Source organism: Sinohyriopsis cumingii, chromosome 19 (genome assembly GCF_028554795.1).
Source record: "Sinohyriopsis cumingii isolate HCF-2022 chromosome 19, ASM2855479v2, whole genome shotgun sequence".
In the NCBI taxonomy this organism is placed as follows: domain Eukaryota; kingdom Metazoa; phylum Mollusca; class Bivalvia; order Unionida; family Unionidae; genus Sinohyriopsis; species Sinohyriopsis cumingii.
Genome location: NC_142979.1, coordinates 39,619,122 through 39,636,677, shown reverse-complemented (window position 1 = coordinate 39,636,677; position 17,556 = coordinate 39,619,122). Strand labels below are relative to the sequence as shown.

Below are 17,556 nucleotides of genomic sequence, written 5' to 3'. Positions count from 1 at the left end.
GTCACGAACGAAGTTCAGACTACTTACTAATACGTGGTAGGTTTGCGCGAAAGGATAGAGAGTACATGTCGAGTGTCGCAAGACGAACTCACTCTAAATACCTGTCTGTCTGTCTATATTTCTGTCTGGCAGATGTGACACATCTCGATATGGACGTATGTGAGGTTTGTGCCTCTAGATTGCAGATGTGACACGTCTCGATATGGGCATCTTTGGGGCTTGTGCCTCTAGATTGCAGATGTGACACCTCGATATAGACGTCTGTGGGGCTTGTGCCTCTAGATTGCAGATGTCATCGCGCTGGGAGAAACCAACTCTAAGTATATTTTGTTTAGATTTTTCTGCGTTCCTATCTCTGCTCTGGAGATCAGTATCACTTCTAGGCCAAGGATAGATTGTGGATGTGAGAAGATGTTATATGTAGCATACCATTGGGTTCACCCCATTCATCTTCTGTACCCCTCGTACCATTATGGAAAACAACGCTCGTCTTCCTTTCTGCTTATTTCCTTTATATAGGTCTTCATATCGACTCTCATGGAGATGCCAACGCTGATTGTTCGCTCGTTTCCTAAGACACACGTTTCGCGAGTTGTATGATTATGTTACCATTTATTTGCTATCACTGAAGATCACGACACAATTTTGGATGGTTAGACTGAAAAGCGGCCATATCGTGTATTTTAAAATAAAAATCCAGTAAGTTTGTGCACTTAACTGATCTTTTTTCATGTGCACCTAGAACACATGCCTGCGACATCGTCGTAGCTCTTGTGTAGGGGAGGGGGAAATAGGGTCCATGGTTGCTTTTGAAATACTCATTAGTGTGTTTGTGTACAATAGTTAAGTGATTGGTACCGTTCTCTTCATTTCCTGGCTGAATTCCTGCTTTGACTGAAGTATGACTCTCTAACAGAGAGAGAGAGAGAGAGAGAGAGAGAGAGAGAGAGAGATAGAGAGAGGCTCGTTGAACTTCGAACGTCTAGTATAATAGAACGTTTCGCACTCCTAAAAAGATTTACTATAAAAAATGTGTCAGCAACCATAATATGAACATTTACACTTAAACAAGACTTCAATCATATGCATGTTTTATACATTTGTGGTACAAACTTGTATATCACATCATTTGTTATCAGATAAAGTGTGTGTGTGTGTGTGTGCTTACCGGTAATTTCATTAAACCCATAGAAGAGCTGAAACAAGTCGTGCCTGAAAAGAAAAAGTCGTTATGTTAATATTATCTTGTACGATGTTTTATCGAATTCATGAGAGAAACGTGCTGGATAGACCTGATAAAAAATGTAACATTTTCCAGAAAAAGAAATATAAATTGTTCTGTTGTCTGGGAGAAGGCTTACATGAATACTAAAAGCAAATACAAAATAAAAAGACTTAAATTTAGGAGACCGAAAAGGCTGTTTTCTCCCATTTCCATTAATGATCATATTTTCCAGTGTGAAGCACTAGTGCATAATAACTCTACCAGACATCTCACGTGACCAATTCATGCACTCCTGGATGTTTGACTATTAAACATTTCCAGACTTCCGTCATCATCAGAAAGCTCTCTCATAACAACCAAGATAAGCATTACTTGCAGCATATAATAAATCAATCAGTGGTTGAATTAGAAGTTTCTAGCAAACGTGGTGGTTCGTAATGATACATCTACGACTATTCTAGTGAAATTTCGAATCGACAAGACGTTGTTAATGTAAGTTTTATAAAGTTATTTTTCTCTTTATTTTCTAAGACATAAATCAATTTTGATTTAATTACCTATTGTCATTTCTATGATTACTTAATCCGTCTTAAGTACACAATTGGGACCCTGTGTATTGCAGATCGTAGTGTCGTTAGAAGTAATGTTGTTTTAAAGCTAAAAATGGGCTGAAACGCTATTTAATGTTGACACTAAAGTTTTCATGGTAAGCATATCGATAACGCTTTATTTTAATGTAGGTAATTTTGCAATGGGTGTTTTGCTGTTTGAAGGTTATATATGTATTCACAACACACCATTTTTACTTCAAAGTAAAATTTTACTTTCAGGATTGCGTGAAACAGTCTGCGTGGTCTTGCTTCTGTCCAATTTTTCTGACCCTCAGCTGTAATTTTCTTATCCATCACCGACGCATATGATGGATTCTATTAGTCTCATTTCTACTTATGTTGTGAATAGTTTAATATATGAGAAGCCCCCGCGTAATAAACAAATCCCAAATGATATGAAAATGAACTTCTGGCATTTTTTGACGCAAAATATGTCCATTTCGATTTAATCATATTTAAAATTGGTCCACATTTATTAGTTACGCGATATTGTTTCATGTAAGAACGAAAGATAAATCGTGCGCCGTTGGCTTGAAACTTGACACCAAAAGTTCACATCAGCGCACGGGTTATAAGGGTTTATAGGGTCAAATGGGTTATAAGGATTTATATGGTCAAATGGGTTATAAGGATTTATAGGGTCAAATGGGTTATAAAGGTTTATAGGGTCAAATGGGTTTACGGAGAAACATGGGAAGGCTCATGGGTAAGGACTTTGACTCTAGAATCACTTCTCCCAAATTGTTGATTTCAAGAATATTTTCAAATTCTACATATAAGATGACGTCCATTTTGTTGTCTTCCAGAGCTTGGGCAAACTGAAGTTCTAAACGAATTTGGTCTACTTTTTAGAAGGTGGAAATGTCCTTTTTCACTGCCTTGGTCTGGAATGAAAGCAAACGCCCACAAGGCATACTCTCCTGGAAAATCGTCGTACAATAGACCGTGGTAGGTGTTGATACCTAACTGTCCCGTGGCTTTATAGGGGACAAGTACGATCTCAAGTAATTATTTTTGTGTAAGTTAGATTCGAATGGCCTTGTACGCAAGGTCTGGTCATCTCGACTGAATTAAGTCTCAGACACCACTTAGCATTGAAACTCAAAAGGAGTTTCAGTGATGGTTCCGTTGAAGGCTGAATTCTTGATGATGACGATGATTAAACGTTAGGGTAATTATCCTTCGCAAAGATGATCTTCGATCTTGGATCTGAATCCCATGGCAATGGTGAATGTTTTTATTACGACTCGACGTATGGGATACACGGCGGTCGTTATGCTCCAAATGTAAATGATGTCTTTTCCTACTTTAGGTACAATTCCACACAGAGCACATAGAGTCAAGCTTCTTCGATGACGGATTTCTATGGTCCATCAGCATCAAATAGAAGTCTGCACTGCTTCGATTTAGTGACAGGCGGACATGCACTGTTCAATTAATACTTGCCTTACAGCCTAAACCATGTCGTCGTTGTCGAGCGACACCTCGGTACACAAGATACATGACTCACCGTACGACCACAAGTGTCGTTTGAAATTTCTATCAATGAATATCCGATTGTCCCATGGGCCTCCTCGTGCCACATACCATTACTAACAGTGTGTTGGACTACTTTAGCGCTTAAATGAGGCTGATTTATAGAAAGAGAGGGCAATATATATATATATATATATATATATATATATATATATATATATATATATATATATATATATATATATATCAGACACGTAGATAGATAGATAGATAGATAGACATACGTGAACACACATGTGAATGGAAGAAAGGAATAATCACATTCAGTAAGTCAGGAATAATCACAGAGTACCTGACCAGACACTCTTCAGATATCTTGATTAATTTTCAAGGCTGACGACGACAACGCAAACTAAGAACAATTACAGACCAAAAAGAGAGAAATATGTATTTAGATGATACTTTCTTTGCGTCGAATGATATTGTCATTTTTTTAAATTTTATCTCCCTTGAAAATCACTTGTCCAGATTAAATGAGTTGTTGGAAAATTTGATACCTTTGGAAAGGACATCAGTTGATACACACACATCAATATATCTCTGACGTGAGTGTAATGCGGGCAAAAACTACAAATTTCATCAAATGGAAGGTTACTGAATTAGTCTATAAGTGTAAATTTTCGCTTCTCATTTGTGGGCATTCCTGAAACTTGGTTATGTTTTCGAGTATGAGGATTAGGACATTATTAACTATGTGTAATTTGGCTACAGAGCACAGTGCGTTAAAAGTGCACAGAACTTAGGAGATCAGAGTGACTAGTATTCCACAGTTCACAACGTCTATTCAAAGCCCCATGCTTTAATGAGACAACATTTAATATTTATAGCAGCTGATCATTTACGCACGTGTTTGGAACGCATTCTTTGAATTATTTAGGCGTCTTCCACGGGTAGTAACTATTCTTCTCGTATACAGTTATAGCCTATGTACATTCACTTACCTCGTGAAGAGCATTGCGTGGTCATATTTTTCTTTTGAGCCCGTGGTATTGTCCCAGTTTCCGATGTCTTTAAGATACTTGCTGGCCTCAACAAAGAGGTTTCCGTTATGCATCTGTACAGAAGACGAACTGTGTGGAAACTCCTTCACTGACTTGAAGGATAAGGGAAGCAATTATTTTTAAAAAACGATCTTGAAGTTGTACATATGCAGTATGACTTATAAGTAATAATTGACACAATTGAAAAACGAATTAGAACTTATTTCGAACTAATTCCACATTTGGTATTAAATTGCATTTAAGAATTTTAACTCAGATGAATGGGAGAAAATTGTAATACAAATGAATAGGAGAAAATTAAAACACAAATGAAGGAGAGAACATTTTAACACAGATGAGAGGGAGAAAACTGCCTATTTATTTCTAAATTGTTTTCCCATTTCAAGGTTAGTTGTAGATTGGGGATGATCATAAGGGCAACAAAGAATAAGGTTATCCCGTGTATTATGATTTGTGAAAATATAAGCATTTAATGCAATGAGACATTCATACATGGAGAGAAATAAAAATCGAAGCAGATAATGAGAGACCCTTGATAAAGAAAGTTAATATTCATTAGGTTTATACATCAATTACTGTTCAGAAAGGAATCTTTCCGTATATTAATTATGCTTTGAAAATCTACCACTTATAATATATGCATTCATCTACTCACGTTAAATTTTAAAATTAAATGTCTATCGCATTACATGTACCCATTCTTCCCTTTTAGATATTTAAGTATACATATGATAAAACGAATCATCTCAATGACATACACAGAAAAAAATGTTCACGGTTTTTAAGCCTCTTTCATCTTCAATTTGTCTGTCTGTATGTCTCTCTCTGTATGTTTGTTTCTTATCCTGTCTATATGTGTATATCTCTCTCTTTCTTTATAAGTACTACAACGGCTACGGCTACAACTGAGACGCCTACTAGTACTGCTACTACTACCACTACTACTACTACTACTACTACTGCTAATAATAATAATAATAATAATGAACGTCAGATAAGATGTATCCGTTAAGCTGTTGTTTAATTTTAGTAATATACACATTTAGATACGATAAAATGAACCACGTTGTTGCCATACAGGAGCACAAATTATTTTCATGCTTTTAAGGCTATCAACATCATCATCATCATCATCATTTCTCTCTCTCTCTCTCTCTCTCTCTCTCTCTCTCTACGTGGTTGTCACTTATCGTGTATATATGTCGGTCTGCCTCTCTCTATAACTACTACTACTTATACGAATAATAATAATAATAATAATAATAATAATAAAATAATAATAATAATAAAATAATAATAATAACAATAATAATAATAATAATAATAATAATAATAATAAAATGATAATAATATTATTATTATTTATATTATTATCATTATTATTATTATTATTATTATTAAAGTTAATAATAATAATAGCAATAATAATAATTATACACGCACAGTAATGACAATTCGATATGCACCTTTGCATTTGCTTGTAAGGTCGCTGATAAACAATGCATGTAGATGACATTATATAGTCTACGTATCATGACAGTTTTTGCATAATAGAATTAAAGAGAGAATATCTTGTAACTTTTCATATTTTCAACAATGTTTCTTTTGCTTCAGATTCCATATGGTATTTAACGATATATTGGAATATAAACAAAATATCTCCAACTTCTTTATATAAACCTTTCAGTAATTGATATTATTCTAGATAAGATAGAGTCTGCTTATTTTGAATCAACAAGACCTAAAATTTACATTTTTATTTAACTACATTTAATTCCTTAATTTGTATTAAGATGTATTATTTCCGTCCCCCACCCCAACGTTGACTGTAAATCAGTTTGTTCAAATCATCATCACTACCACAGTCCAATTTTGACTATAAAATCATATTGTTATAATCATCATCACTCCCAGTTCAACTATCAATCATATTGTCACAATCATCACTTCCTCCCAGTCTTTGACTGTAATTCACATTGGTATACTCATCATCACTCCCACTCCAACTTTGACTGTAATTCAGATTGTTATACTCATCATCACTCCCACTCAAACTTTGACTGCAAATCAGATTGTTACAATCACTACCACCCCAACTTTGATTGTAAATCATAATCTTACAATCATCACTCCCACACAATCTTTGACTGTAAATCAGATTGTTATGATCTTCATCACTCCCACTACAAATGTGAATGTAAATCAGATTGTTACAATCATCATCATCACTCCCACTCCAAATCTGGACTGTAAACCAGATTGTTTTACTCATTATCACTCCAACCCAATATTTGACTGTAAATCAGATTGCTTTGATCATCATCACTGCCATTCCAAATTTGACGGTAAATCAGACTGTTATGATCATAATCACTCCCACTCCAACTTTGGCGGTAAATCAGATTGTTACAATCATCATCACTCCCACTCCAAATTTGACTGTAAATCATCTCGTTACAATCATCATCACTCCCACCCCAACTTTGACTGTAAATCAGATTGTTACAATCATCATCAATCCCACTCCAAATTTGACTGTAACTATATTGTTATACTCATCATCACCCCCACTCCAATTTTGACTGTAAATCAGATTGTTACAATCATCATCAATCCCACTCCAAATTTGACTGTAACTATATTGTTATACTCATCATCACCCCCACTCCAATTTTGACTGGAAATCAGATTGTTGCAATCAATATCACTCCCACCCCAAATTCGACTGTAAAATATAATCTTACAATCATCACTCCCACCCAATCTTTGACTGTAAATCAGATTGTTATGATCATCATCACTCCCAAGCCAACTTTGACTGTAAATCAGATTGTTATATGCATCATCACTCACACCCAATCTTTGACTGTAAATCAGATTGCTTTGATCATCATCACTCCAACTGCAAATATGAATGTATATCAGATTGTTATAATATCCGTTACTCCCACCTCAACTTTGACTGTAAATCAAATTGTTACAATCATCACCACTCCCATTCCAACTTTGACTGTAAACCAGATTGTTATACTAATCATCACTCCCACCCAATCTTTGACTGTAAATCAGATTGCTTTGAGCATCGTCACTCCCACTCCAAATTTGAATGTAAATCAGATTGATATAATCATCAAAAACTCCTTCCCCAACTTTGACTGTAAATCAGATTGTTACAATCATCATCACTCCCACTCCAACTTTGACTGTAAATCATATTGTTATACTCATCATCACTCCCACCCAATCTTTGACTGTAAATCAGATTGCTTTGATGATGTTCACTCCCACTCCAAATTTGAATGTAAATCAGATTGCTATAATCATCATCACTCCTACCCAATCTTTGACTGTAAATCAGATTGTTGGAATCATCATCACTCCCACCCAAACTTTGACTGTAAATCTGATTGCCATAATCATCATCAATCTCACCCCAAATTTGACTGTAAATCAGATTGTTACAATCATCATCACACCCACCCCAACTTGACTGTAAATCAGATTGTTAAAATCATCATCATCACTCCCGCGTCAACTTTGACTGAAAACCATAGTGTTACAATCCTATTCACACCGCAATACTGCCCCAACTTTGACTGTAAATAAGATTGTTATAATAATCATCACTTCCACCCCAAATTTGACTGTGATCAGATTGTTATAGTCAATATCACCTACCCATCATCCCAACTTGGAATGTAAATTAGACTTTTATAATCATAATCTACATTACATACCAACTTAAACCGTTTGTTTTAATTGGTTGCAGTAGAGTAGTTAGACTAAATTACGTGTTCACAAATGTATATTATATCGCAGGTTCTCCGGGACGTATAGGAATCCAGAGATCACACAATATCTTACCTTGAAAATGTAAAATGCATGAAGGGCCACATTGATGTGGATGCCAGAATCTTCTATTCTATTGTAAAGCATGTTTACCTATGAAAAAGTGGAAAAACATTATTTAAGAGTAGTTATAATTTACTGTTCTGACATTAATACGAAGAAATACTGTTTGTTTCATTTTTTCTTTTGTTTATATTTTCTCCAGTTTTGTTCTCAGAAAATGTACAACAATAACCTGAGCTATGGAGAACTTAAGAAAGACGCGCACAGTCAAAAAGAATCAATAAAAAACAATTATATATGTTTGCTACCAAAGGCTTCTCTAAACAGGACACTACTAACATTATTACTTTGAACGCGTCAGATGGTCAGTCTATGACGGAATGCTTAATATTATATCTGCCCTTTCGTTTACAGTCTAGGCCGGACTATCACAGAGATGGTCAGTTTGACAGATGGTTAATATATCTGCCCTTTCGTTTACAGTCTAGGTCGGGCTACAGAGGAAACTTGCTTACACTTGAGTCCAGATAATGGAGGAGATCGAGTTACAAGGAGACTGGTTACAGAGATATCATGTTTAAAGCTTAGACCGGGTTACACAGGAACCTATTGGTGGAAGTTTATTGTAATTACATCTACAAAACATTAATTTAACGCCAATGTTTGTACTATTTTGAACACAATTTATCGCTTAAGTTGCACCCAAGTACCCTGAAATCTTCCCTGGTTAGGTAACCGAAAAGAAATTGTGTTGGTTCTCTTTGATCATTCAACATACCTTTTAAAATAATGTTTTATTTGGTTGGCTTTCAAAATATGTGTAACAAAGGAATGTTAATATCCTCTACAGCTAGGAATGTACTACTTACACCATTAAAAACGTGCGAGAAAAATTCTCTTATTTTGCTTTGAACTAGAGCATCCTTGTTAAAGACATCACTCCTTACTACCACCGATGAAAATCTGCAAGAAAATATATATATATATATATATATATATATATATATATATATATATATATATATTTATGAGCGTGCATGCATGTGTGTGTGAATATGCATATTCATATGTGTATTATGCAGAGGTGAATTTCGCTAATATCTCTTTTTCAGGAAATAACTGACTGTAGCAATATGCTTGAAATGACTGAATTACATTTTGTCTGCGTCCTGCTTGCGATTTGATTCGCTACTATGATCTGAAAGACCTTGAAACTTATGAAACTACAGAACCTTGACAGGCGTATTGCATTCATTGTTAATCACTTATTTTTCCAATTTCATTTGGAAATCGCTTAACAAAATACACTTGAAGTTCTAAAAGCTGAACTTGGCCTAAATGTCTTAGTCCATACATATCATCTCCGTAATATGTGGATATAGAGACATGATGGAACAAAATATTTTCTCGTTAACTGGAATGCGCAATAGTTCCCATTCTGGTAAACAAATCCACAAGGATATTAGTGTCACATTATCAAGAATTCATTGCCTGGCTTAATTCAGTCCTTGATAAGATTGCAACAAACTTTGTATTGTAACATTGCCTAAGATCAATATTAGATAGATAGATAGATAGATAGATAGATAGATAGATAGATAGATAGATGGATGGATGGATGGATGGATGGATGGATGGATGGAAAAGAGATGGTTATTTATAAGTAGGGGTAAATATTCAGGTAGTTAGGTAGACAGAGACAAGGATGCAGTTATGTAGAAAGATAATTAACTTAACCTTGGGTGTAGATAAGGAATACGATAAATAGACATAGGTATGTATGTGGGTCGATATATTGTCTATGTGATTTTGCAAAGAAAGTACCGATATATGGATATATACATGTATGTGTATTGTATGTTAGGAGAATACTTACAGGTCCCATATTCCGGAATCTATGAGAACGGCGACCTCAACCCAGTAAACTTTTCTGTTATGTATTTTATCTGATGTATGATTTTGAAATGAGAAAATATTCATTATGTATAGTTACAGCATATACTAACTATGATAAATACAGTCTGAATCTTATATGTATTTCTAATCTTTGACACATTGACGTAATTATACTCAGAGTATAGGAAGAATATAATGCTTAAGAACAAACGAGGGCAAAATAATATATAACATAGTTGAATTGAATTGTGATATATTTACCATCCTCATCCAGGGTTATCTCATGTTCCACGTAAGTTATAATGTCTTATAATCCTCATATGGGAACATATATTACCATCTTGATATGTGATAATATATTACCATCCTCATGTGTGTTAGTATCTTACAATACCCATATGTTACTTTATCTCATCATACTTGTCATTTATTTCTCTGTGACTGGTCTCACCTTTCTTATCTAAGGTGACGTTTTGGGGAAGAAAATGGTTTCGTTTGTCTAGTTCTTTTGGGGAACGTCGGAGTAAATCTTTAAGCTTTTCTTCTGCGTTTCTGTGATTGGCGTTTGCTGCATCTACAAGATGAGATATTCTTTATCTAATACAAAGATCGATAGGTAAGCTGAGATGAAATTGCTTTAGTTTGAAACTACGATAAAATAACAGAATCTAGTAGACATTTCAATGTCATACACAAAGATTTAATCACAATATTTTTTTCGTATTTTCTCTTGATCACGTTTCTCGTTAAGAGTTGAAATTGTCATTACGCCATAGTTGCTACGACGAGAAATATATTAAATAACACAAAATTGGAATTGTAACAGGTAATAAAAATGAAATCATCAGTCATAAGTATACACCATGCCCCATTCGTGTATTACTGCAAAAGTGCTCAAAAGGAAATGTTACCATCGAGGTAGTGCAATAAAAACACATACAAAGTTGCTAAATGTATTATGATCTATATACAATTAAAGTATTACAAACCTTTATTTATTTCGATTGAAATGTCTCTTCGGAGTCTTGATTGGTCCCGTAGGACATATCGTGTGCCAAGATGATCTGCAGTATCCAACCAGTTTCTCGATGTGATATCACCCTCCGCTAGTCGAAGATCATAATTTATCTCTCCTATTCGTACGTTTCCGTTCTGGTATAAGGCGGACAAGAATATATATATATATATATATATATATATATATATATATATATATCAAACATCAGTGATAGTCATACGCGATAAATATAAACAGTATTTCGTTGATTGTTTCTATAGTAATTGACATACATGGTTCAACATTGAAAATACCTCTGTATCTGGAGATGAAATAAATAGCACATGTCAAGTGCCTCGAATAGTATCAAGGAGAACCTGGCGATGATAATGTCACTAGATAAGGGTCTTATAATAATGTGATAATGTGTTGGCGACCACTGAAAGGGAAGAGGGCGCTTGATTCGGAATAAGGCTGAGCGAAGAAATTTTGTTAGTTATGCGTAAATTGGCTTTGGCCTTTTTCATCACCCGAGGATTTTATTCCCTCTTAATACATGAATGATCACTTTCAAATGATGACGGTGATCTTTCTCTAAATAAAATTAGGACCACATATTTCTGCACACTAAAACCTTAGCTTGCTCTATGGAGCGATATTGCGCGACTAGCTGAGCCAATTCATATATAAATCCCTTAATACGACGCTAAACGTGTCTTACTTCGAATAAACCATTATTTTGACTTAGTTTATTCAAAATGTGAAAAAAAGAAACTCACAGTGTCTGCAGACTTCTTGCAAACCGCAACGATTTTCCTCTCTTGACACTGGATTTGTCTAATACACAGCAAGGTCAAACTGGCCTTCAGCTGATCTATTTGGGCAGTATTAAAGTCACTTAGAGTAATTTACTACCTAAACAATTATAAATATCATTTGGTTTTGTCTTTCCTTTAGTTCCGTGGTAGGTTGAACGATGGTGGGGTGGGATTAGGTGGAGCGGCGTTTTGCCCAAGTGAAAATAAATACATGAGAAAACAATAACGTCGCATTTAGTGATCTCAGTCGCTACAGTACTTGTTTCTTCGTTGTCTAATGATTAGCGAGGAACGGAACCTGACCAATGCAAGCAGATCCAACAATATTTTATAATTAGCACATATCTGTGTGCCGGCCTGTTAGTAGTCATGTATTGCATCAAGCTTTTCTTTTTATCGAAGTTTGTTTTAATGATAAATTGGATAATGCAAGAACTAACATTGATGTAGCACTGTATATCCTAATGTTGCATTGAATTTCGACAATCACAATGAACGAAAACAAAGATTACATTGCACAATCGATTCCATGAATTTATTTTGTACATTACTACATCGCAATGCTTGCTGTCATTACATTAAAATTCTTAAAATAATTTTACTAGAAAACGCTGGAGTCATTAAGATATAGGGCTATTAAAACATAAACAGATAGTGATAAAATTTTTACAATGACGATTGTTCAGTATGTGGAATTCTAAAGACAAAAAGCACAACAACAAATAAGTCTGTAAAATATTTAGTCTTTCATGGTCTTAGTAAGCAAGTTCGATAGCGCAAAAGATGTCAAAGTTGAATTTCAAACCAAATATTAGCAATCGAATATTACGTCTAGAATTATTTTTTGAGATAATTGAGCTATCAAACAAAAACCCATCTTACTTGGTTAGGCGAAACAATTACAGAATATATCACCCGTGTAGTTTATATTTACTTACAGGAAATACAGTAGTTTTTTCTAGAATAAAAGTAATATGGTCAGTGCAATTTATATTAACTTAAAAAGAAATAATTTTATAATTTATAGATTAATGGCATTATTACCGGTGTAGTTTATATTGATTTAAATGAAATGCAGCAGTAGTTTACAGAATCAAAATATAAATCTCTCAGAATTACAATGTATGTATAATAATTGTGATTACAACGTCATAAAACAGTTACTTTGCTAACTTCAACGCATCGGGGCAGGATATACATATATAAGTTTCACTAAAGTGTCTTTAAGTTATTTCATGAAACTGGTGTTACACAATGGTCTGTATTGGGCCCATTGTTATATTTAATTTGTATTAATCACCTCCCATTATCTGATAAGTCATCAAATACGGAACTTTTTGTAAACGAAACAACCTTTGAATGCTTCTGTTCCATCCTTATATACCATCCACATAATTTTAATTATTTCAATGATGTCGATTTATAGAGTAAACCAATCGTTTTGTATTAGAATAAGACATAACTTGCCAATAATTAGAACCCTAAATTGAATCATTTGCTTATTTAAATCTTAATGAGACGACAATTTAAATTTTTTTCTGGTTATGATGATATATCTCTTCAGCTGTGTTTACGAGCAAATAATGTATGATTGATGATGATGACATTTGTCTTCTGAATATTCGACGGGTTAAAAATTAATGCATGAAATTGACGATGATGACTATGATATATTTCTATTGTGGGGTTTTCGGGTTAATAATTTATGTATGTATGATTATGACATTTGCCTTCAGTGGTGTTTACGGGTCAATAATGTATGTAAAATGCCCAATTTTACATGCTAGTTAAAGTTAAGAGAACAAAAACCGCTTTTATTTGTTATATTCCTATATTGTACTGCATATATTCAGTTACTGCAGGTTTATTGTCTTGATAGATACAAAACTGTTCTAGACAAGACTTTGACATACTATATGCTTTAAAAAATAAGTAAAACAGACCAACACATATTTATTATTAGATCTTTTCATTCACTTCAATAACCCCTTTTACGAATAGGATTGACAGGAAATTTAAAAACGAACTGGTTGTACTAAATCTTATGTAACATTAAACCCGTTTATCTGCTCTGCAGCATCTGCAAGTATTATTTAACCATATACTACATAGTTATCAACTACATTTTGTAGCAACTGGAAATACTTTGCCACTAAAACCTAAAGTTCATCTGTTTAGATAAACCTTTATATTTTCAGGAGCTTTTGCTTTGAACAGTTATCCTTTAAAAATTAAACAAACATATCAGATCATTTATTTTACAAAAATAATTGTTTCTATACCCTGTCAAATAAGAAGAAATAAGCATGATGTTTCAGCTACTCTACAAGAATGTGTATATTGTATATAGTTAAATTGTAGAGAAGGCCTAATTTTACGTCTATGGGCTTAAGCTTTTACAAAGCAAGGTAAAACCCAACAAACAAGCATTCGGTGTTCTAAAATTAAATGTATTTCCCTAAAATACAAAATCAAACAAAGTGAAATAATTTCTAAACAACTCACATTGCATGAATTCATACAATATTGTATTAACTTGTACTTTCCATTTCAAATTAATAACGAAAGTATCCGAAAGTATTGCAATTGAAGGTTTCAACGTGCTTATGTACTCATGTCATATCACCAATGAAAAATCTCAGTTCTATGTCCAAAAGGTTTACTTCAAGGTAATCTCGTGAAAGTATAAAATTACTAAAGTTATTGAAAGAGTCACATAATTCAACAGAATTATTTAAATGTTCAAATCCTATAATAATTTCACATAATCCTCAATGTACTGTTTGTTTTAGAATAAATATTTTCCACTCAACAATTTCAATGAACACGATTTACTCTCACAACTCTTACAAACTGGCATATGAATTGAAGAATCATAATATGATGCTTTCTTTCTTTTATATTGCCTCCATATATAGTCTCCATGTGCGCACCAAATCAACAAAATCAGAATCACCTTAAAATATTCTAGAACATTTATTTAATTCCACTGTAAAATACTTTAACAGCTAAGTTGTGATTTTTTCAAATCATTGAAGCAATCAATAACTAGGGCTGGCATGACATCTCTAGAGGACAAATGCACACCTAATATAGTCGGATGTTTTCAGGACCTCTATTCAAATTAATGAGTGGCGCACTTGTCCGAATTAGTTGAAGACATTGCCTAGGCAACCAGCCTTGATTTATGAATACAATTTTACACGTATTGTGCATGTACTTTTACTATAACACAAACTAACCACTGAATTTAAACAACTAAAATATAAATATCATAAACCTAAATAGTTAAAATAAAACTATATTATAAATTAATATATATTACAAATATCCCTTACACTAACAATGGAATTTAAAAAGCAATTGTTACCTTCTTTGATTATTATATCAAACAAATATTATAAATAATAATAATAATAATAATAATAATAATAATAATAATAATAAAAACAATTTATTTAAGCTTTTGAAAAGATATTTTGCAAGCTATATTTGTATTTTCAAATAGCAACACACACACACACACACACACATATATATATATATATATATATATATATATATATATATATATATATATATATATATATATATATATATATATATATATATATATAATGCATAAAATGTAGACCAAAACAGAACTCGATGATAGAAAGAAATATATGACAAAATTGTCTAATAATTGTTTAGAAAGAGAAAATATCAACTACATCGTCTGTAGTGCAAACATTTATTCAAAGTTTAAGACTCGTAAGTGGAAATAATGAAATGAAAATCAAACCAGAAATAGGCACCTCTTTTTATAAAACCCATATTAATGAATATTAGTCATGACATCTGATGTCAATTCACGTGTCCTCTTTTGAAGCCATTAATCCTGGCAGCTGTTGAAATGCAAAACTTAATGTATTTGGCCATCTTACAACTTCTGCTTATGGAACTACGAAATTTAAAATAGGTTCGAAAGTGGGCATCTAAAGTATAAATTTATAATTTCGGGAAGTTCTATTTCTAATCAGATAAATAAATTCAGTGCAACAATTTAAGAGGATGCTTACGAGTTATCTTTATTTGATAGAAAAACTGATATCTTCATGAGTGAGCATGTTTCAAAACAAAGGCAACAAAATTAAGTGTCAAAATTGTGTGCTGTTAAAATGGATGAAATGACACTCGTTTAATAGTTTGTGGCCAGAAGAAAATGTCTCATTAAAATCATTACTTTGTTGCAACAATGTGCTATGTTGTAAATGTCACAAACTTGTTTCTGAAGTTTAACTGAGATACCTGCAGCAAATAGTTTTCAGTCTTTGGTAAATTTAGGAAAGGTATAAGAAATACTGATTTTCATTTGTCAGTAAATTTAATCAAAATGATCTTGAATTGCCGAGTATTATTTCCAGGGTAATACGTATATGTAGGCTAGAACTTGCTTTAGGTTCTTACTCAACTCTAATGGACTTAAAACGAAGGGTGAATCATCAAAAAAATATCATAACAAAAATTCAAAGTACGTTTAGCAATGTTTAAGTGAACACAGAATTATACGCGATAAAGTAGAAATTATTATCATCATTTCTTGATTTTAGTAGTTTTGTAAAGTTGTTGGAACAGTACTTATTGAGAATAATATGTCGAAGTTTCTGCGATGTTAGATTATTAAAAAAGGCCAACTTTATTTATATATTAAACTTGAAATAGATGATGCTACTGGCAAATTAGTTTACGTATTTTTGTAGACTGGTATCGAATAACAACAGCGAGCAACACAAGGAATACAAATGAATTTAAAGTAACGATCTAGAACTGCTTGATGAATCACAATTAAAAGGAAACTTAACAAAGGAAGTACACTTGTAATAAGCGTTTGGTTCTTTTGGGGTTTTTGTTTTTCATCAATAACAACAATAACACAGATGATTGCGCAACCAAACGGCTGACATAGTAAACACGGTGTCAGAAGAAGGCTCTATTGTTAAATTACTATAATACAAATAATGATTGCTTTGATTCTAAGCCATGCTTTTTATTATAATATCTTGTTATACGTATTATAAATGAGGGGACACAGGACAACAACGATTTCAATATATCATGAACAATAGAAGCAACAATTCACACACGAACACGAAACATAAGATCCAGCGAGAACGAAAATGTTATTCAAAAAGCTCACTGAAACAGAAACAACTAGCATATTCCACATTAAATGAGTTCGTTGATATTCATGACCATTGCAGAAATAAGGATACTGATACGTGAATAATATGTGATACTTTGAATAATTCGATTTCTCTGCATAAATAGTCAATTATAGGTAGACCCATTTTTATTTCACCATAGATAGTAAATAACGGTACTGTAAGAATTACCATGTGTTAATGACTAAGATTGTAACCAGGCGAGGAATACGTATGATACTTAACTGCTATACTAAAGCAAGGTTTTGCACTGAAACAAACTTAACGATAACGAAATAATAAATAATGGAGAATGCGATGCAACAAGGTCAAAATCATCAATTATGTATTCAAAATGGCAACATTTTCCATGGCTCGGCCATGTGCAAGTCCATGTTTGTTACAAAATGTGGAAAGCACACAAATACAAAAAGAAG

At 33.1% G+C, this 17,556-nt stretch overlaps 1 protein-coding gene across 1 annotated transcript in view; it reads right to left on the bottom strand.

Moving 5' to 3' along the window:
* The window catches only part of LOC149775535 (A disintegrin and metalloproteinase with thrombospondin motifs gon-1-like), a 53,579-nt gene that overhangs the window by 22,253 nt on the left and 13,770 nt on the right, over positions 1–17,556 (bottom strand). Inside the window, exons 4-10 of the mRNA XM_089943987.1 lie at positions 11,111–11,273; positions 10,573–10,695; positions 10,102–10,171; positions 9,095–9,188; positions 8,238–8,315; positions 4,314–4,465; positions 1,169–1,212 (exon numbers count right to left, since the gene is read on the bottom strand). Coding sequence (XP_089800113.1) covers positions 1,169–1,212; positions 4,314–4,465; positions 8,238–8,315; positions 9,095–9,188; positions 10,102–10,171; positions 10,573–10,695; positions 11,111–11,273 — 724 coding nt within the window. The remainder of the gene's footprint in view (positions 1–1,168; positions 1,213–4,313; positions 4,466–8,237; positions 8,316–9,094; positions 9,189–10,101; positions 10,172–10,572; positions 10,696–11,110; positions 11,274–17,556) is intronic.